Raw genomic sequence first — 20726 nt, 5'->3', positions numbered from 1 at the left:
GACAATTCAAAGTTCCCATAAGCGAGAGGCAATGCTAGGGAGTCTGATCTGATATTGACATTCTGCCAAGAGCCCTTACCATTGCATTAGTCGTTTCAGTTGCGGCGCCTTGTTGCCGCCCAGACGCTTGCCCGTTTGCTTGTTTATCACTGGCACTGGCTCCTCTCCCGTGAGGTTCTGTGGCCCTGCCATCGACTGCTGTTGCTGCTGCTGCTGTTGTTGCTGCTGCTGTTGCTGCTGCTGTTGCTGCTGCTGTTGTTGTTGCTGCTGCTGCTGTTGCTGCTGTTGTTGCTGCTGCTGCTGTTGCTGCTGCTTTTGGAGCTGTGCCGCACTTGCAGATTGCTGGGAGCTGCCGCCGCCGCCTCGATTGGAACGGCGACTGTTGGAGGAGCCACCAGCACTGCTGTTGCCACCGCCGCCGCCACCACCACCGCCGACATAGTCAATGCTTAGCTGATCGCTCAGTGGACTGGTCATGTCCGAGAGCCATTTGTTGACCTTGGTGTCGTGGGGGGAGTTGGAGTACTTGGAGCTGAGCTTCATCGCCTGCTCCATTTCGGCGAGCATGTTCTCGTAGGCCTTGCGCTGGGCAGGGGGCAGGAATTGCATCATCTTCTGCTGTTGCTTGAGGAACGTCTGCGGATCGGTGGCCATTGTCTGTGCGAGCAAGGCATTCAGGCTGTCCTTCGACGACAGTCCTCCCATGGCCATGTTCTGCAGGGCGCTCAAACCTCCGCCGCCGCTGCTGCCCGAGGAGCTTGCGCCGCCGCCGCCTCCGGATGATCCGCCCTTGGACTCTGTAGAGAAGAGAGAGAGAGAGAGATTTAGGAGATTAGTCGAGGGATTCTATGGAGTGGCGCTGGGGGCCCAATTGTAAAAAAGCAATGCGCAGAGACTCAAACTCACTTCCGGGCACTGTGGTCACAGTGATGGTGAAGGGTTTCTGGTTCGATTGCTGCTGCTGGCTGGACGAAGATTGCATATTGGCAGGCGTCACCGAGACGCTCGGCGGAATCTGGGGCTTCTTCGAGGATGGCAACGATGGATCCGGGAAGGTCTTTTGCTCCTTGGCAGCCGAGAGACCCAAAACGATCTCATCCAGCTTCTTGCGCTTCTTCTCTTTGCCGATCACTGGCTCCTCAATGGTCTGGAAGGAAGAACAGAAACAGGGTTTGTGGGTGTTTTCTTTTGCTTTTGATTTAATCAACTGTTCGCTTACGCAATTATTCTTTTTCATCAACTTGTTGAGCGTATCATCCAGCTTGCTCTTGCTGCCACCCATCGAGGAGGGGAAGGCGGAGCTTAGGGCCGCATGGACACTGGACTTTCGCGAGGGCATGGAAAAGTCCTGCACTTCACTTAGATCAATGGCCCCCGCACTGGAGGCGGACTTGAGCATTTCCGTCATGTTCATTTTGGGTAGACTGCTGCAGGGGCGCGGGTGACGGGGGGGAGAGATTGGATTAGTTATTTCTTCTGTTGGAAACAGAATCTGTGCGATCCTCACCTTGAGGACAGATCCATGGGTGCCCCCATGGATGGTGGTGGCGTCTTCATTGCCGGCACAGCGGGCTTGCTGAATTGCCCGGACGATTGCTGTCGCGAGAGCGAGGTATGCTGATGCGCCGGCGGCGGTTGCATGCCACTCAGGGCAGCCGAGGAGGATCCTCCGCCTCGTCCACGTCCAGAGCCAGTGCCAGTGCCTGTCAAAGCCTCCATGTTGGCTATTTCACTCTCCCAATCTTTTGGTGCCACTGTAGAAGTGGAAACGGCGTAAGTATGCGGCATAAGAATGGAATCGAATATAATGACTTACTTGTTGAGCTGTTGAGCAGGGCGTGCAGCTTTGCCCGTTCCGTCTCCACGTCGATGGCGATGTGACGCTTGCGCTTCTTGCCAGCGCTGGAGGACATGCCACTGGGGACATTTAAGCCGCCACCGACGCCGACACTGCTGGAGCCTCCTGAGGAGCCGGTGGCTGCGCTCAGGGACATGCCTGGCAGCAGGGATGACAGCGACGTGGGATTCCCACCAGACGCTGCGGCGGCCACAGCGGCAGCCACTGCCGCATTGATGCTATTGGCATCGAGACCGGGCAGCGTGGGCGTGTGCGTATGCGCCGTCGACTGCTTCAGGGATGATCCAATCCCCGAAGAGGGTTGTCCCCCCGCGGTGGAGCTGCTGATGCTGCTGCTGGCAGCCACATTTGACAGCTGCATTTGCGATGCCTGCAGATGCTTCGTGACGCCCTGATCCGTCGTGATGGTGATGACATCGGGTGTGGTCGAGCGTCGCCGCTCTACGCTGTTCATCAGATGGGGTATCGACTCGTGCAGGGCGATGTTCAGATCGGTGGCACCCTTGCAGCTGGCGAAGGCACTGTACTTGCTGTCCACCGGCCACTTGTTGGCCTCCACACACGTGACAATGTGGGCGATGCGGCGCTCCAATGCGAAATCCTTGAACCAACGAATCATGCACATCTCCAGCTTCGGTTTCTCGAGCTTCTGCTGCTTAACGGTGGCGGGCTGGATGACCTCGAGATCGGGGAAGCGGGCCTTCAGTTCGGCGGCCTGCTTCTTGCACTCCTCCTCGACGGCCTTCTCCTTCTCCTTCATCACCTCATCGTCGTCGGGATCGGTGGGTGGGCCGGCGGCTACCAGATCCAAGATTTCCTCCTCGCTTGCTGGCTTCTCTGTCGCCTTTTTGGGCGTGACTTGGTTAGTATTTTCTGCCTCTGCCACATCCGGTGTTGGGGTTTTCTCCGCTGAAGCTTCCGCCTCTTCGGCAGGCGTCTCCTTCTCCTTCTTCTCCTCATTTTCATTTTCCTTGTCTTTGTTATCGGTTTTGTCTTCTGTTGGCTCTTCAGCAGAGGTTTCTTCTTCCTTTTCGGAGGAGAGCTCCTTCTCTGGGGATGATTCCACGGCAGGAGATTTCGCCTTCTCCTCTGTGGCAGCCACATCTTCAGTCTCCATTTTAGATGTTTTCGTTTCCATCTCCTCTTCCATGGATTCGGGTTTTTCCTTGGCCTCTTCGCTGGCTTTAGATTTCTTCTCCTTCTCCTCCGCAGATGTGGACTCTATGGATGCATCCTCTGCCTCAACTTCTGGTGATGTCGTCTCTTCTTTCTCCTCTCCATTTTCGGCTATCGGCTCATCCACTTCCATTTTCGCTAGGTCTTCGCTGGATTTCGACTCGTCTGTGACTTCTGCAGCAGATGCATCCTTCCCCGCTTCGCTGGACTTTTCCTCTGCGTCTGCGGAGAGGACTTCCTTCTCTGGAGAGGACTCTGCCTTGACTGTATCTGTATCTTCATCCTTGATTTTGGACGTATCTTCCTCAGTTTCCTCTGCAACAGACGCTGCCTCTGAGTCTTCGCTCTTCTTTGCAGAGGCTTCCGTTGGGGATTCAGGTGTTTCCTTCTTCTTCTCGGGGCTCTCCTCCTCCGCCTTGACCTCATCTTTGACGGGCGTAGTGGCGGGAGTTGCCTCCTTTTTGATTACACTCTCATCGGTCATCAGTTCATCGTCCAAGTCGATCACCTCGTTCTTAACAGCAGTCGCTGCTGCTGCTGCTGCCGCTGCAGCCGTTGCTGCTGCTGCCACCGCCGCTGCTGCCTTCTCTGCCGCGGCCAGCTTCTCCGCATTGAAGGCCTCCAGCTTAATGGTGCGCTGAATCTGTGCCTCCAACTCCCGGATGAAACGCTTCTCCGACTCGCAGAAGCTAAAGTTGGGATCATTGAAGATGAACGTCTCCGAGCGATACAGTCCGTGCTTGAGCACTGCTGCAATCAGTTCCTTGTCGTGGCGGCCCGGCTCCCACCAGTCGGGGGTGTCCGCATTCATGGCGCACATCTTGAGCCGCTCCTCCAGATGCGGATGTCGCGACACTTCGCGCAGCTTCCCGAGCAGCTCCAGTCGGTCCAATATGAGCTTGGCATGCTCCTTCTCGATCTCCTCAATGATGCCCTCTAGTCCGCGCTCCGATTCGCTCAGCTTGAGCCCCGCCTGGCGCTTGCACATGGCCACAAAGACCTTGTAGTAGTCCGTCAGCGTTTCGTCGCTCTTGCGCTCCAGATGGGCCATTTGTTTGAATTTTGTCCAATCGGGACTGAGGCTGCTTCCACTGCCTCCCATGGGTGTGCTCAAATGCAAATCCACACCGTAGCCGGTGAGAACGCGCAGGAACTCGTACTCCTCGCGGCGATTCCATTTCTTGGGAATGAGCTGCAGTCGCTGGGCCTCGCGCTCCTTGGCCGCCATCTCCATTTTGCCCTGGCGTTCCATTTTCTAAAAGAAAAATAAGGAAAATTTATTAGTTTAGAATCACCAGAAGAGGGATTTCCGGTTTAGTATGGGAGTGTATGGGAGTGGGTTAGGGATCGTACGGAAGATAGTGATGTAATTTTACTTTGTTAACCGTTCCATGACTCAACAGATTAGACGGGATGCCTAGGCCCCTCGTCACACAAGCAAATTCCAGTCTCAAACCAAAGATAAGATATTTCTTATCTATAGACACCTTTCCTTCTGATATGATGATATTTATTCCCCCCAATTCCCATTTCAAATGTGCTCTTGCCACAAGAACTTTTTTTGGGGCGATACTTCTAATTTAATAAACAATATCTCGGATCTTTTTAATCTGCTGGAGTACAGTGGAAAATATTCAAACAACTATTTCGAATCAGTAGAGGAAATATGGAGGGGGACTAAAATCTTCCATTTTCAAGTGCAAGGACCCTCTTCCATTGGCTAGAGTGGGACAACTAGCTATGCTATTCCCACTGCTCCCATTATGCTCCCTAACGGGATCTATTACTCCTCTCCCTTCGCGGTATCTTTCTCTCTCCGTCTCACTCTTTTGTGTTACCTCCCCAGTTCCAGTTCCATGCATTCCTCCGATCTCCGTCTCTAGGCCCCTCTCGTCTTTTTCCCCTTCGCACTCGCTCGCTCTTTCAACTGCACGTTCATTCGAACTCGAAGAGTCCCTTGCAAGCTGTGTGCATGTGCATATGTAAGTGTGTGTTAATCTCTTTAAACCTATAGTGTTTTTAGGGGAATTTCGACTCCGCACAGTTAGTACTCTGTTAGCACAGAAATCATGATTAAATGTTTTCAAAAACTTAACTCAAAAACTACTGTAAATTTAATGGCTTTATATTTTCAAATACATCAATTATTAATAAATTCAATAAAAAGTGTAGAAAATAAAAGACTTTATTTATTACTTTAAGTAATCGTAAATATTATTAAATCATGGGCTGCATATCTTTCAATAACAATAAATAATAAATTCCACAAAATTATAACTACATATTTCCATTTCAATTATTCCCCTCCCTCAATTATGGGAATAAAATAAGTCCATTTATCAAAATAGATTGCCTCAGATACGAGCGAGTAGTCGTACTCTTCTCGTATTATCTATACAAAAAACAATCCCCCACAATTCCATGAAATTATCCCACAGTTGTCGAGCAACGTGTATGCATGCATTGGATAAATTATTGTACCCACACTCACGTCTCCCTTGGAAACAGCACCCCATCCCACCAGCCACCCACCAACGACCAACGACGTATCCATCCGGATGTGATATGTACATTTTGCAAGTGCAAATTCATTACGAATATTTACACAATTTCGAAGGCAAAAGAAGAAAAAGGAATTAAAAAGCGTCGTCGTCCACCAGGAACCGAACCGAACAGAAGCCTTTCTCTCCTCCGCCGCCGCCGCCGCCGCCCCTCACGTAATGCGAGACGACCCCCAGAGGGGTGGGTGCTTTGCTGCTTCTGCCGCTGGCTGCTGCTGCCGATGGTGGTGCTGTTGCTACTCCTGCTGTTGGTGGTGTGTAGGGGGGTGTTCCTTCCAGGGCAGACACTCATCACCATCATCTATACCCCTTCGGTGTATCCCATTCCCATCCCTCCCCTTCGGTGACTGCCGCCTGGCTTTTGAATTACAATTTTTGCGAAAAAGCAAAAACAAAATGCGAATGGCAAGCCCAAAAGCAAAAGGCGGAAAATGAAAATGAGAGAGGAGAATGCACACAACAGAGAGCAGCGGAACAGAAAACACAGAGACAATGGAAGAGAGAGAATGAGAACGTGCGACGATGGCTAAATACGAACAAACTGAAACTGGAAATACAATAAAATCATAATAATAAAAGTAAAAAATCCATTTTACACCCCTAATAACGCTCCGCTCTGGCTCTGGCTCTGGCTTTGGCTTTGCTCTAACGGGGCAGCGCGAGGACAGAGGGCACGGGCACAGGGCACAGGGCAAAAGGCGACACAGCCATGAGCTGAGCACGAGGCACGAGGCAAGAGGCAGCCATGGCGCGCACACACACCCGGAGACAAACAAATGAATCCTGCGAGACCAATTGCACGGGGCCGACGCCGCACACAACCCGTAACGGAGCGACGACGACTCTCCAGCACACACACACACACACACTTTCAAGAGCTGGGTCTCCTCTATACAATACATATTCATGTACGTATAGATGTACGTGTACGTGTTGTCTTCTCCTAGTTAGTTATGATAATAATGGGTGCCCAGGAAAAGTCAGTAGCATCGCAATACACAAAATTGCAAAAGGGGCTCTCCTCTGTCCGCTCTGTCTCCCAAGTCCAAAGGAGAAGAATGCCTCCCCCCCCCCTGCCCTACTCTCCGCTCCTTAACAGACAGATACCGGAACGAGAAACTACGTATACAAATGTCGTAAGGCAGAGCAGAGCGCGAGGCGAGGCGAGTGTGAGAAAGAGCAGCGTACCGGGCAAGTGTTGCCAGGTTGTTGTTGTTGCTGCTGCTGCTGCGGTGTGTGCCCATCTCAACTAATGTGAAATCAAAGCCACAACTAAATGCAAGCCAAACACACAGCTAGACGTTACAGTGGAACCTCCCACGAGAGGATATTGTGTTAAAGTGAAGGGGCCAAAGGTTCCTGAATTTTATAAACATTTCCATACTAGTTTGTTCCCGTAGCACCTACAGTGGCCCAATTCGATATTTTCTAATAGAGATTGAATTCAATTCTTTATAAACATTGCGCATAGTATTGTTTTATAGTTTGTTCATTTTTCTTCTTAGCCAAGTTCTACTGTGGTTTCGTCTTTGCATATTCAAGTGTTTGTTTGATAGTTTATGTGCGCATACGTATGTTTGTGTTTGTGTTTAGGGTCTCCTTCTGGTTCTGCTACTGCTGCTGCTGCTGCTCCAAAAGGATGCCAAGTGTGGCGCACGGGCTGGCAACCCTGTTCGCCTGTTTCTGTTTATACAGCTAACGGCTTTTTTACTACAACAAATTCCCCCTGCCCCTGCACCTGCCCACTACCACCCACCTATCCATTCTCCCTCCCCACGTATCCATTCCACACTCCTTGGCGGAGGCAGAGGCAGAGCCAGTGCCAGCCGCCAACGAATGAACAGGAGAAACGAAATCCGAAAAGGGGGACAAACAAAAACAAACGACAAAGCGCAGAACCAGATAAAGAGACTCTCGGAGACCCTCTTCGCCTATCTATCTGCGTCTCGCTTGCGCGCACACAAACACTTTGCTCTGCTCCCCCCGCCAACCGTTATATCGCTGTCGTTGTCGCTCGTCGTCGACGTCGACGTCGTCTTCTGCATTTACACGATACTACAAGTGCGAGCGATTGATTATGATTATTAGTGGGGAAACGAAAACGATGGCGGCTTGACTTCGACTTCGACTTTGACTTGGAACTGGCCGTAGGAGAATCGCTGGCGAGGCGGTGGCAGAGGTATGGAGGTATGGAGTGGGAGGCCAACGGGGGTAAAACGAATTTAAATGAGCGCATTGCTAGTGCTAGAGTTGGAGGTGTATGTATATGTTAGTGTGAGAGTGTAGGTTTAGTTGTCTTCTTCTTTGGCATGCATGTAAGCTGCTGCTACACACATGCTCCTTTCTGCTCCTTCATACTGGACTCCGACCACCCCCCTCCCACTCCCACTCCTTGAAAGCGCCATAGGCATAGTACGTTTATTGTTTGCTCCGTTACATTTTTTTTTCGTTCAGTTACCAGTTTCCATTCCCCTTTGCATTCTCTTTCTAATTAAGCGAGACAGAGTGGAGATGCCCCATGCAATAAATTGTCATTCCGCTTTACCTCCAAATAAATGCCATTTCCATTGTTCAGGCAGGGAACCGTAGTAGTTGTTGTTGCTGTGGCTGTGACTGTTGCCGCTGCTGCTGCCGATGCTGATGCTGCTGCTGCCACAGAAGATTTGTTGAGATGCTCGCAAAACGCAGAGAAGCTGCTAAAGTCCATGGGTTTAATAACCTCCATTTTGTACGGACACCGCCTATATCACAAGTATCACAAGGAGAATTGATATCGAATGTGGTTTGCTCGATTTTATGGTCTCGTCATGATTATTGATTTTAATTAAGCACTAATTATCATTCAATTCGTTTCGAGGAGACAACTATGGACTATGGAGAGAGCACGTTGTCAATTACATTATTCCATTCCGTTTGATTATTATGATTATTATATCTCTCTCTCCCACAAACAGGCACACACAAACACACACACTTATGGGTACGAACACACATATGCAAAGGACAGAGACAAGAAGAGTTTTGCGTTCGCGTTCCGTTTCGTTCTCGTTTACCGCCGTTCCTCCACGGACGAGCACTTGGACTTTTTACAACTTTACACCGCGGCGCTCAAACAAATAATGAGCGAGCGCATTGCGGACTCAAATACAAGAAACACTTCTCACACACAGACACACACAGGCACACATAAACAACCATACAGTCACATCAAGGCGCGTACGCGCACGGAAGCAGCGACAGCGGCAGCGGCAGCTAAAATCGAATGCGAATCAGCCAAAACCAAGCCAAGAGCCAGATACAGATACAGAGAGCCGCCGCCGCACCGCTAGCAGCTAGCCAGACTCGAAAGTATTGAGTGAGGAGAGCAGAAAAACCAAACAATCGTGAGATTAAGCCAAACGCCGTTTTGGGTGAATGTGAATATGAATGAGATGGGCAGCGCAGGCGGCAGCAGGCAGGCACAAGCCTGTCGTCTGAGTCTGAGGTGAATGAGCGGCAAGCGTCACTTGCAACAGCCAGAGCGGACGAGATAGAGAGAGCAATAGCAAGCCTCAATGAGAGCCGAAAGTAGCGAGAGAGCCAAGCCAGAGGGAGAGAAGAAACCAAGAGAGAGCCACAGCGAGCATAAGTGTGAGTGAGTGAGTGTGCACTGGATGGACGAGTTGAAGAATGAGGAGGCAAAGCAGCAGCAAGCACCGCATTGTGTCAACTGTGTAATGTAAGCAAAAGAAGGCAGAGCCTGCACACATACACGTGTACGCTGGAAGGGGAGCGGGAGCTATGCGCGGGGGGAATAAAACATATCACACGGCAAAAAAAAAAAGGCAAAGCAATGAAACAAATGTACCACAAAAACACTGTTGAGGAATAAAGAGCGAAAGAGCGAGCATAAGAGAAGAAGGTGGATAGAATGGGGGATGGGATGGGAATGGGGAAGGAGCACGGGAACGGAGCGACGGCTGCGTCTGATGTTCGGTAATGACGGGAGTGGGGAGGGGGAAGGGAGACGCAGGACAACACTCAGCGGAAAAAGGGATAAAATGAAATAATAACCAAACAGAGAGAATCAGGCAAAAAGGCGAATCCATGAAAATGGATTAAGAGCCGCAGGTACAATGGGTGTGTGTGTGCCAGAAGAATGGTGACTGTTCTCGGAATTATTCCGCTTAACTTGTCCATATATGACAAGAGTGTATGTGTGTTTGACTGCCCCTTCGATTATTGGCATTTTGCAATTGTTTAATTAATTCGACCTTTGGCCAATCTACATGCACACGAATCTCTGTCTCTTTCAGAGAAAGAGTGTGAGAAACTCAAGCGAAAGATGGAAACATGACTAAAGTGCGATAAGCACGTAGTCAGAGCAAAAAAAAAAAACGAAACGAAACGAGATTATTAATCAATCCGTAAGATAAAGATATACAGATACACACACATTTGTATGCATAAGTATATTTGTATATCCACCACCATCACCACACAATCGATGCAATGGCGACACATCTTCAGCAAATGCACTTACTCACACTGACACATACACATGCATGCATGATCAGCGATGGCAGCGCGAGGGAGAGGTCTGATGCACGGTTCTCTATCGTAAATTTGACTAAAGCGTAACACACAAACTAAATCGGAAAGAGAGAGAAACAGAAAAGAGGCAGCATCAGCAGGTAGACACACGTATTGATGGACTGACTGACAGACTGGCGACTGACCATGCGGCACAGTGGGTACTGATGCTGAGGCAACGGCGACTTTTCCCAATGTTTTACGACTGACAGGTGTGAAAGAAGTGAAAAATGCGCTGACGCAGCAGCTGCATTCAAACGAGATGATGCGACGACAGCAACACGTGATGCGCACGCGCACAGTGGAACAAAATGTGCAACATACGTGCGGGATCAAGAAAATTGTATATTTCCAAAAATTGAATAACAAGGAGACATTTTTCTTGGAAAGACAGGATTTGGGATAACAATATACTCATGTATAGGAAATATCGAAAAATGGCATTGGTGGAATAACATTTTATTACAGAAGTCCCAATCACGACTTTTGACCAAAGTCAACTAGTAGTTTTTCACATTCCACATTTTATGTATGTACATATCCAACCTGTACCACTGTGCACAGCAGCAGCAACGCCAAATGCTAATAAAATAATAAATCGAATGGCAGCAACAGCGACAGAGACAGCGCAGCAACAGCGCTGCAGCGTCAGCGGTCAGCAACAAAAGCATCCAAGCAAATCGAAGGTGGGCTCGGCTGGGTTTCCAGCCAAAGATTGGCACAAAAAAGAATAGCGCAAAGCCATGCACACACACTTAAGCATACAGCGCAAGAGAGCGAGAGAGAAAGAGATCTATGCCTGTGTTCTAAATACACGTTGCAAATGCAAAAAGGAATCAGAAAAAAATGCTTTTAAGCTGCGGCTGCAGTGTGAGAAGGAAGAAAGGCCTCTTGCGAATAAAAATAAAAATAAGCATAACGAAACGAAAGCCAAGCAACGACGAGTGGAAGGGAGATGAAGATGGGAGCTCAAATGAGCACAATTAGGCTGCTTTATCGAAACGCCTGCGGCTGGGGCATGCAGAACAGGAACTGAACAGAAACAGAAACCGAAACGGAGACAGAAACAGGAACAGGTCACCGTCACCACACACACACACACACGCAGACAGCCAGAGCCAAGTCACATATTCCGCTCAATAATTCAGTTCGTGAGAGCAAAAGAGAGTAGCACAGCCTCATCCGCTGCTTTTGGGTGGGCGCACACGAAAAAAAAAAAAATTAAACATTGGATAAATCCAGAAAATGTAAAATTACACTCACACACCGAGAGAGTGAGAGAGAGAGACACTCGCATGGAAAACTAATACACATACAGGGGCAGGCGGTGGCGGTGGCGGCGGTAAGTACAGCCAAGCCAAACGTGTAGCGTAGCTAGGCGGCAGGCAGCAGAAACCACCCGACCCGATATCGAATACTCAACGACCAGACGTCGTCGTCCACCAACGCCGCCGCAACAATCATCGTCACCAAAGAAGAACTTCACTCGTCAATACAACAACAGGAACAACAACAGCATAGCAAAGCAAGAATAAGAGCAGCACGAAAGGAATGCTGGTTTCGGGTGCCGAAGCTTTAGATACCCTATACATCCTTTCTCTGATGTGGTCATTCGATGTTTTTGTAAACTTCGCTGACTAATAGGGGGAAATAACATTTTTAATGATTGCCTGGATTATCTTTGTTTTTCAGCTGATATTTTCTCCGCTAACTTGACCAACTGAGATATTTTTTCCCTGCTTTGCCAACATCTGGTCAACTATACCCTATACTCCCTCAAGGGTATACCAAGAGCTGGCTTTTTCTCTTCTTGCTGCTGGCTGCGACTGCTCTTCTTCTTTTCCTACTCTTAGTGCTGTTGTTCTTGGTTTTGTTGTAGGCTTGATTGATGGCTCGCTGGCTTTGCCTTTTGATAATGGCGGCAGCTTCGGCGCCGTCGTCGCAGTCGTCGTGGTTGCCCATCGTGTCGGCTGCTCTCGACTACAGTGGTAAGCCGTCGCGTCAGGTTGTACAATTGACTTCGCGCTCATAATTTGACCCAAGCCTTTCGGCCAATATATGGTGGGCTCCACTGTTTGGTGGCAGTTGCTAGCCCCAAAAGGAAACGAAAGCAACGGTTTGTACAACACAACACAACTAGGCACTAGCGGAGGGTTGGATGGGCTGGGCTGGGTTGACGATGTCGCGGGGGTGGGGTTGGGTGTTTCGCTGTGTGCAAAGTGGTTTGACATTTTCTCCGCTTTGGCTGCTCATTCGCGAAGCATCTGCTGGTTGGGCAGGAGAGAGATGGGGGTGGGGTGCAAAGGAGAGCAGCGACTGACTCCCGAGCATAATCTGAGCATCGGTCGTGTGCAGCATTTCGGGTTCACATTTCGAGTGTATGTATTTCTTTTATTTTGCATAAATTAAGCATAAGTGTATTTGCACTCTCCCTCTGCCCTCTGCTGCTGCTTTTACTCTACCTCTGCTTTTGGTGGCCTTTCTACCCGAAGTCATTCGAGGCTTCGGCTTTTGTCATCGTTCAGTTCAATTTTGTTTGTACATTCGGCAAGAGACACGAACACACAGAAACAGAGAGGCATTCATAGACGGTGGTGACAGACCGCCGGCAGCGCCAGCACCACCCACACCTCACACCTCCCTTCAGCACATTACACCTCAGAGGAGGTGGCGTTAACGGGTGGTGCGGTTGTGTGGGTGTCAAATTTACTTTTTATTTAGTCAGATTCACACTGTTTCCCAGCCTTTGTTTTTCACTAAAAAGATTTTTCGATTATCTGAAGTGTGGGTGGGTGGATTTGTGTATCGAGTGGGGAGCAGAAACAGAACAGAAAATCATTTAAATTTGATTAATCGAATTATCGACTAATTTGCAACGCTAATTTGAAATGATTAGTAACTTTGATGCTCTCTTTGGGATAATAGTCACAATACTAACAAGAAAGTACAAAATTACTACACTTCTTTTGTTAATAAGGAACTTTGAATATACTAATCTTAGTATGTTACTGTCTTTCAATATATCATTATCGGAATATTAGAACGCAGCAAAAACGCACTTGGACTAATCGATTAATTTAATTCATTAGTCTTTCTATAATCGAATAACCCAAAATATGGGATCGATTTATTTTCGAAGTTTGTTTGGATCTTAATATTATTGTGTTCATATCTGAACACTTCTGAAGCTCAATTATCAATTTGTGATAATCGCTGATAAATCGATCAATATATCGATAAATGATTGTCATTTCACTTCTACAGCTTTAGACATAGAACTTCACCTAGAGACTGCCCCCTAAGATAAGTCTTTTAAGGTTTATCAAGTCTGCATTAATATCTATTTATATGTTAAAATTCATTGATAAGTCTCCACATATGGATATGGAGACATTTCCCCATAGAATTATAGCTTGATTTGTTCCAAGTTGATTCGATCTAAATAGTAAATTTCCTTGAAATGTTCTTAAGCTAGATATGTTCGAAATACAGTATAAAATATATATGGGAATGTAATCATGTTAGTAACCAATCAAAGCGTTAGATCTATCGATACTTCGATGATTCATGCAGGTTAGTATTCAATTAGTACAAGTGGTGTTATGGGTTATGTTAGATAGGAACAACGACATTTGTTGTGTGACGTGACGTGATGTTTGGTTTTGTGTCAGTGTGTGGGCTACAGTCTTCCATCGGGGCGGGGGCGGGGGCTGGGAGGGGTAGGTTAACAGTTAAAGGACTGTTCATTGTCTATTACACCCCTCGTAAGAGTATCAGAGAGGCAGTGGAGTGTTCTTGGTCATTGAGTGGGTGAGTAGGGGGTTGATTGGTTGGGCAAAGGGGTGGATTGAATGCATTTTGGGGTTATATTGTGTATAATAAATATAGTATAATGTGTGGTACTCATCACTAGCGTACATTGTTCATGCTGACGAGGTACATGGCCAGCTTATTGATATCCAAATTGGCCAACTGGCTGACATCGGTGGTGTTGAGGATGCTCAACATTAGGCTGATATCGGCGGCGGTGGGCATCGCCGGCACCGTCGATCCGCTGCCCTGCTGTCCCATTCCATGGCCGCTGCCCGTCGGCCCCGATCCGCCCGCTGAGCCGCCAGCGGCTGCGGCTGCTGCAGCGGCCGCTGCTGCCGATGTGCTGGGGCCCTGCGATTGCATCAGTGCCTGCAGGCTGCGTCCATTCGGATCGAGCTGCTGTTGCAGCTGGCTGTTCGACCCACTGCCGATGCCACTCGAATTGGAGCCACCGACGGAGGAGCCGGTGTTGCCACTACCGCCCTGCATTTGCATTTGCATGGACTGAAGGGTGGGCGTTGTGGGAACCGATAGCGGTGGCGTTGACGAGACCAATGCCTGTAGCTGTGGGGCAGAGGGACAGACACAGAGAGAGAGAGAGAGAGGTTGGGGTTTTTGTGGTAAGAACTCATTTAACAACAAGAACAAGAATCATGAGAGTCAAAGATGAAGGAGAGATGAAAAATTAGAGAATTCTGGATGATATGTTATGGGTTTTTTTTTGTTTTTTTCTGTTTTTTTTTGGTTTAGCCAATGAATTGATGTCGGATAAGGGATGGATAATGGACTGATGCATCCTTCAGGATAAATGCATCTTCCAGCTGGTACATAGTTTTGTTAATCAGCTGTTGGCTGTTTCAATCTTTCTTTAGTTTTGAGATTACGGATTCGGTTCTTGGTTCTCGATTTCAGTTGGGTTTCAGTCTTCCGTCTTCAGTCTGGGCTGTCTTTCGTCTGTTCTGTTCTGTTCCGTTCTGTTCTACTTTTAAACTACGGTGTACGGTTCGCAAAAACTAAGCTACGGGCCAACAGCTAAGCAACAAAACTACGTACGTTTCAACACTGGACACTACGACAAAAATAATGATTCAACAAATAAGGGTAGGGTGAAAAACAAACAGAAAACAAAAGAAAAAGTGACTAAAAGGTGTTCTTATTGTGTGTTAGGAGAGGAAATTTTTGGGAAAGAATAATCGTAAGCCAAATTATTCTTACGATTTAACAAATTTTTTCATCTTTACTGCAACATTTTGAACGGACTGCGTTTTGGAACCATGTATAAGAATATTATTGAAGTCACCGTTCAAATATCTCAAGACCAACGAAATATTTTGGTAAATTCGATTTCTTCCGATAGTCTTTTTATCGATATAACTTCGATAGAAATGCTTTGATACAATTTACCCCTGATTCGAATACGAATACGAACTTATTGACTTCTTTCAGACCAACAGCGATAAATAATAGTTTAATTGAAAAATCAATTGAATTAAAACATTTTATGGAACATGTAATCGAGACATGTTAAAAGAGAATCGGAAAATAAGTGCGAAATTCACAAAACAATGATGTGCACATATACATAAATATGAAGATCCTCTAAAGAATTACTTCTTATTTGATCCACAAATATATTCCATTTGTTTCCAAAACGCACTGTATTTATTGTAAAATATACATTTAAAGCCAAATAGTATACAGAAATGTCATTTGTAAGCCCTGACCCAAACATAAATAGTTTATTGCTGGCTTGGTTCGAGCCGAAGATTCGTTGAAAGATTAGAGGACAGAGGTGACAAAATTAACGTGAATTATGTGAATATAAATGAACGAAATGAGGGAATAATAGAAGTGGATTGGTGATAGAGATGATAGGGTTTTGGTTGTGATCGAAGGAGTAACATTTTGGAGGGACTAACCTTGGCTTTCTGCTGCTGCTTGAGCTCTTCCTTCTTGTAGTTGCGCTGGTAAGCGGTAATGACGCGTCGGAGGCGCGTGTTCAGATCCTGCATCGATGGCCACATGGTTGTGGCATCCTCGACAGCGGCCACTGTCGGTGGATAACTACCGGCGACACTCTCCTCCTCGTCCAGGCCTAAATTTGAGTTGGAGTTAGCATTTTCGGTGTTTGAATTGTTGGCCGTCGCCGCTGCAGACGCCGAGTTGGTTGTGGTTGTGGTGGTGGTGTTGGATGATGGATTGGTTATGGAAGTAGTAGTAGTAGTAGTGGTGGTGGTGGTGATATTTGTGGTAGCGTTAGTGCATGATTCGGGTGAGCCGGCAGCATCGGCCAGAGCAATGGCAGCGGCATCCTCGGCGGCGCCTCCAGCAGCAGCTGTCGTAGAAGCCTCCTCGCCATTGTTTTTCTTTTGGTTTTTCATTGTCTTAGTTTCCATTTCAGTGTCCAATGCGCTGGTTACCTCTCCAGAGTCGACAGTCATCGCTTCGGCCCCACTTGCGGCAGCATCTCCTCCTGCCTCAACCGAGCTGGAGTCAGCCTCAGGCGTTGAGGAGGATGAGGATTTGGTGCCGCCCGAGGTGGAGCTGGAAGCTCCGACTGCCTCACCAGATGGCACCTCGCTCTTAGCTTTGTCTTTTGTGCTTTTCGTTTCTTGATCTTGATCTGCCGATTCTGGGAGTGCTTCAGCTGGCTGCTGATCGGCGGTCGCCTCGACGGCGCTGCCATTGCCCTCAGTCGGGGCAGACGACGACGATTCCAGGTCGCTGCTGGCATTAGCATTAGCATTCGCTTTAGCTTTAGCTTTGGTGGCCGCTTCGGTGCCGTTTCCATCGCCGCTGCTGCTTGTGCTGCTGATGGTCTTACCCGACGAACTGGGACGCTCCGGATCGAGCGAGTCCTTGTTGTCGCCACCGGTCAACTTTGTGGAGTCCGAATCTTTGGTCGTTGTTGTCCCATCATCGTCCACCTCGTCGCCGTCATCGTGCTTAGAATTTGCATCGTCTTCGATTCTGTTCAAGAAACCAACCATAGACTAGATTAATAAAATATCTAAAAGATTGAACATAGTATATGCTTCATATAAAAGACTTGGATTTTGGGTCAGTGTAACGGTAAAGGAGCACATGCCACATAAAGATTTGCTTAAAAACTGAGAGAAATTTCAAGAGACACACACGCGCACACCACACATTCAGTGAACGGCAATGGATGGCTTCAATGAGACAATGCTTCAATGAGTGTGTGCCCGTGAGTGAGACCAGAGGAATGGAAAGCTCATGTTTAGTGTGACCATGCTGTGCTAACTTTAATTCAAAATCCTTTCTGGACAACAATTACAATACAGTTCTTCAATAGTTGAACCATTTTTGGCAACTTTTATGAATCCTAATCTCAAATCCTATCTCAAAAATATTCAATATCAGACCCCACCCATCTCTCTTGTTTACTTGATTTACTCTTAAATTTAAATGTTTAGAATCACTGATCTTCATGAAACCAACCCCCAAAACTGAAGCGTTCAGCAATTTAAGGAATTAAGATATGTATTTTAAATGAATTATGCCTTTGTGTGTGAGTAGTATTTGTGGGAATGGTTTCGAATGACTTAAGCATTTTCTTTGGATCCTTTATCCTTCTCTCCTTGACATCTGGCCAGAGTCTGAGCATGTTATATGGGGGGATTATCTCTAGTTTTAGTACAGTATGTGGCTTATGCGGGGGATTACTTAATGGTATTTATGGATGGTGCTATGCTAACTACTTTTGTTTTTTTTGTTTGGTTTTTTTTTGAGCACTTACATCGGCAAATTCGTGACGGCCAAATCGTCACCGGCACCGGCGCCCACATGGGTGACAAAGCACAGATTGGGATCGGCGCGCATTTGACGATACATTTCACAGCCATGCTTGTAGGTTCCGACCAATAGACTCTTATCACAACAAATGGGATTCCACCATGAGGATGGCACTTGATCTGGCGTTGGCGGCGGGCGAATGGGGAGCTCGCTACATGATTCATTCGTTCGATAGACATTCGATTGCGTTCGATAAACGTTTCGATTCAAATGTGTGTTTGATACGATACGACAGTGGAGGGAAGGAGAGCGTAAGATTTGAGAAATGCGCAAAAAGAAATGCGGTTTTTTAGTAAAATTGTTCAATTATTTTTGGTTAAATAATTTTTTTTTTTTGTTTTTTTTTTTTTGTTTGTATGATAAATAAAACGAAAAATAAAATCAAAAAGATAAATACAAATGATAAAAATAAAAAAAAATAAATAGAATGTAATAAAAAATAATAATTTTGTTAATAGCCAATTTGCACTACAGATTTTTACCACTACAAAATGCGAATAAAATTCAATACGAAAGCAAAACTCAAAACGGTTTTCCAAGAATTCATTCTCCTTCATTTTTCAACATTTTTTTCGTTGCCATTTTTGTGGAATTTGGAATTTTGTTGCAAGTACAAAAATATATAAATTTAATTATTTTTATAAAATGTAAAAAATCTCATTTTGTAAAATTTTTTAATTTTTTTTTTTTGATTTTTTGTAAATGAGGAGGACTGCACGACTGTACGAGGAGTATATGAGAAAGAGAGACAGAGAGGGAGTAGTAGCGTGGATATCCCTATTCGCCTGCTTGGATGGAGGAGCGAGCGTGTTGCGATGCGTGCGTGCGTGCGAGAGAGCGAACGATAGGCGATCGGTTTATGGCGGTTTCGGGGGATATTACCTTTCCATATGGAGTGCCAGCTGCTGCTTGGCTTTCGTACTGCTGCAGTTTTGACGGTAGTATCGTATCGTACGGTTATGTACGGATATTCATAATGAGATCAATTAAATATTTTTCGGTTGGTTAAACAAATTCGAGTTGACGAGCAATAAAAAACACACACACACAAAAACACAGCGATAGGAAGTAGTTAACGACGAATATGCCGAAGATTAGTTGGCAAAATGTGTGTGAAAATTGTGAATATATTGAACAGTGTATAAATCGGTTATGTACATTGTTAAATGGAGAAACAGATTATTGCATAGGTGGATATCGTTTATAAGTAGTTATCGGAAAGCAATATCGATAAAAGATCGAATTAAAATTCTGCTTTTAGAATGGTTTTATTTCCAATTAGTTTTAGTATTTTAGTGCTTTGTGACAAGTACAATTATCGATAAAAAGTGGTTCAATCGATAGAACAAAAGCGTTTGCAGATAACCGATTTGAATAAAGCATGTATAAAGTGTTGAATATTTTCATATAATTAGTATATTTGTCACATAACCGATCAGTACTGTACTTAAAATAAATGTGTGTGTTAGACATGAGAGAGAGTTGTGTGAGAATGTATGTTTACATTTAATTTGTTAGCATTAATGGACAAGCGAGAGCGAGCGACCAAACATACATTGACAGAGAGAGAGAGTGATAGAGAGAGCAATTACAGTTAAAGAGACGACTAGAGTGAGAGTTTAAGATAGATCAATAGTCAGGGCTGTAATTGGCTGGAACTTGATTGCAGTTGAGGGAACCATAACTGGTTCCACAATTTCATATAACTAGCTCATCAGCTGATTGAAAAGTTCAAGCGAATTAATTTACGAGAAATTTGATAATAAAACAGTTGACAAATTGGCATTTTTAGTATATAAATAGAAAAACAAATTCGCTATACAAATACAAATAATAAGATTCAATAAAAATGTAATTAATTATGTAACACGCTCCAGCAATCAGTCAGTCAATCAATCAATCAACAACAAACAAGATGTATGATGAAAGCTGAGAGGAGAGCGAGTTTCGATTAAAGCGGAAGTCCTACCTGATCGGAGTGTTATCCTTGATCTGCTGAACGAATTCACCAATCACCTCGTGCTGTATATAGTAGAGCATTCGTACGCGCAGCAGAACCCTGTGAAGGACAACATTGAATAAACAAAAGACAAAACGCAAATTGACGAGAAAGAAAGGTAAAAGAGAAAACAGAGAGGAGAATACGGGTATAGAGTGTTAGTAAAGGTTTGTTTTTGTTGTTCCGAGCGAGGGGTGGTGTTAAATGCACAAATTCGATTCCACACGTGACTCACTTATTGGCGTGTCTGCCCAAATGCTTCTTATAGGCCCCCTCGAGGTAGGCATCCGCATCGTACTTCTCCTTCTTGCTCCAGTGATTCGGATCATGGATGCTCATGGGAGTGGCAACCGCTGCGGCCACGGCGCTGGCACTGACTCCTCCACCGCCGAGTCCATCCTTGTCTCCACTTCCATCCAGAGCACTCGACTTGTGGGCGGGGGTCGTGTTGCCACTGTTGCTCCCCGAGGCAGTGCCCGGTGCCGGGGTTGAGCTGCCAGTCGACTCCTTATTTGACTTTCCACCATTGCGTCCTGTAAGGCAACAATTTGTTTGGATAATGTTAGGGTATGTTTCTTGGAATCCTTGGAGCTGTCCTCAGTCGTTTGGCATTCGCCTGAGGGCAACTCGATTGTTGTGCAATTAATGAATGCAATGCGATCTTCGCTGCACATCTCAATGAATATATGTATCTGCTTGAGATAGGTATATATACAATGGATTTGGTTTTCTATGCTTAATGTTGGTTACAAAAAACAATAAAGTGATCTTCGCTTAAACGAAGTTAGGTTTGTCTTTGCAAAGGGCTGTTAATGATCGATGATTTTGTTGTATTAATCAGAACAGAACTAACAATTTTCTAGAGAGTAAATTTAACAATACCAATTTAACAATAACAATTCACCGTGTAACCGTGATTGATCATTCCCGA

General features: G+C 46.2%; 1 protein-coding gene across 1 annotated transcript in view; it reads right to left on the bottom strand.

Moving 5' to 3' along the window:
* LOC6593600 overlaps positions 1-20726 on the bottom strand; it is a 49279-nt gene that overhangs the window by 4409 nt on the left and 24144 nt on the right. The window contains exons 9-21 of the mRNA XM_026987935.1: positions 20031-20328; positions 19766-19855; positions 18679-18720; positions 17741-17947; positions 16805-16950; positions 15900-16075; positions 14086-14544; positions 1817-4289; positions 1508-1754; positions 1220-1427; positions 907-1147; positions 328-797; positions 80-252 (exon numbers count right to left, since the gene is read on the bottom strand). Coding sequence (XP_026843736.1) covers positions 80-252; positions 328-797; positions 907-1147; positions 1220-1427; positions 1508-1754; positions 1817-4289; positions 14086-14544; positions 15900-16075; positions 16805-16950; positions 17741-17947; positions 18679-18720; positions 19766-19855; positions 20031-20328 — 5230 coding nt within the window. The remainder of the gene's footprint in view (positions 1-79; positions 253-327; positions 798-906; positions 1148-1219; positions 1428-1507; positions 1755-1816; positions 4290-14085; positions 14545-15899; positions 16076-16804; positions 16951-17740; positions 17948-18678; positions 18721-19765; positions 19856-20030; positions 20329-20726) is intronic.

The sequence above is a fragment of the Drosophila persimilis genome, unplaced genomic scaffold, assembly GCF_003286085.1.
Source record: "Drosophila persimilis strain 14011-0111.01,24,50 unplaced genomic scaffold, DperRS2 tig00000124-arrow-pilon, whole genome shotgun sequence".
Classification (NCBI taxonomy): Eukaryota; Metazoa; Arthropoda; class Insecta; order Diptera; family Drosophilidae; genus Drosophila; species Drosophila persimilis.
This window is presented reverse-complemented; position numbering and strand designations above follow the sequence as displayed.